We start from the raw sequence: 1,868 nt of genomic DNA on the forward strand, positions 1-1,868 counted from the left end.
TGCTGGGATGCCAGCCAGTTTTTCTCTTTGTAAATTACTTCTCTTGTTCCTACCTACTCAAACTCCCACTGCAGTTTAATAAACTCACCAGTAAAACCAACAAACCCCCCGGCTTGAGAAATCACCTGTATTAAGCAAGGTACTTCATCAGAGCCCCACTCTGGGTTCTTCAGAATTTCTAGCACATAGATCCCCCGCACTGACAGAGCTCCTGAGTGTATTTGCCTTCCTCAGCCAACTGAGTAAGAAAAGCAGAACAAACACCAAACCAAACACTGCAGCTCACAGCTCCCTCCAACTGTCTGAGTTCCCAGGGTCCCTCCCTCCAGCCCAGGAACAATCACTGCAGCAATTCCCAAACTGCCATGATCCAAACGCTTGCACAGACCTCCCACACCAGTGCACAGCTGAGAGAGCCTGGGTGGGAGCAGGGCTGCAGGGACTTTGGGACGAATTTCTTCTCTCATGGCAGGACTGAGGACTGGAAAGCCACTAACGGGGCAAACACTGCCCAGTGTTTTTTCCCCTTAAGCACCTGCCAAAAAAATAAAGGTTCCCTGCAGAGTCACTGTAGAGCAACCACATATGAGTAAGAGTAAACAAAGAGGAGTAACTCCTAATACAATCTGTCTAGACCATCATTGCATCACCTTAATGTAACATACAGTTTTATAAAAAACTGCTCAAATCAGCTGGACTTAACCATGAACTATCATCTCTACTATCATTGACATGAGGCAGGGAAAATATTTTTCAGGAAAAAAAAATCATAATAGCCATTGCTCATAAATGCCACTAATGGATTCTTCCTCATTTCTTCTTGCAACCTCAGTCACCTATTTGTGCAACATATTATTAAGCTGCAGCAATTGTGAATTATTAAAATGTCACCGAATGAGCACAAAATACTTCAGGAACTGTTTCATGATTCTTTAAAAATACAACATTTGGTTTATTTACAGTTAACAACCTGCTGTTCTGCTGTCAATTACAAATACAGGTGCTACTCCATCTGTAAAATATTTGTGATGTAGCAAGGAAATGCTCTGAAAACATAGTACCCCATCCACATCCTCTGTGGTGTACTGTACGTTTACATGACTTTGTTACAAAAAGAAAGCTGGGGAAATGGAGTGCTTTTCCTGCCACAGCACAGTAAGCTCTCTTCAAGACACTGCTACTGTATGAAGTAACTGAAGATCTCCCCTAGCAAACATTAACCTTAAGAAAGTATTTTACTTGCAAGGTAATGTAACTTCACTTACCTTTTTTCAGAGCAATAAGGTGCTTTGTATAAAAAGCCCCATTTATGCACATTCTCAGACATGTGAGCTTCATACACATGGGAAGTACAAAAGTGCAACTGCAGCAGCTCCAGAGTTTAGCAAACTAAAATAATCCGCAAGAGGCTTTTCTCCAGGCATGCATATATCAAACATCTGTACATCAAATTATGTCCTTCTGCAGGAAAAAGGGTTAGAAGAATTTCCTTACCTGCGTGGCCTAGTTCTGGGAGACATCATCTCGTTTCCAAGGATGTGGTATCGCCTGGCTTCGTGCAGCAGCTGATAGCACTCTGGGGAATTCTGAATCAGCTGGTCCACTTCCACAGTCTGAACAAAGTAGTTGGGGTGCAGGAGCGGGAGCCTGACGTGCGTCAGGAGTTCGTGGAGCACAGGCCGGCGCAGCTCGACGGCGCGGTACACCCAGCGCATGACGGCCTCGAACACCAGCTCCTCCTTGCTGATCACCAGCTCGTCGCTGCAGATGTAATCGATCAGCTCATCCTTGCCCAGCTCCAGGAACTCTTCGTGCTGGGACACGTCCTCGAAGGTCTGCAGCGCGAAGTTCCTGCACTTGGTGAAGAG

General features: G+C 45.2%; 1 protein-coding gene across 1 annotated transcript in view; it reads right to left on the reverse strand.

Moving 5' to 3' along the window:
• KLHL24 (kelch like family member 24) overlaps positions 1-1,868 on the reverse strand; it is a 14,826-nt gene that overhangs the window by 8,335 nt on the left and 4,623 nt on the right. Inside the window, exon 3 of the mRNA XM_031060687.1 lies at positions 1,495-1,868. Within this exon, the coding sequence (XP_030916547.1) occupies positions 1,495-1,868 (374 nt within the window). The remainder of the gene's footprint in view (positions 1-1,494) is intronic.

Source organism: Geospiza fortis, unplaced genomic scaffold, assembly GCF_000277835.1.
Source record: "Geospiza fortis unplaced genomic scaffold, GeoFor_1.0 scaffold101, whole genome shotgun sequence".
Taxonomy (NCBI): Eukaryota; Metazoa; Chordata; class Aves; order Passeriformes; family Thraupidae; genus Geospiza; species Geospiza fortis.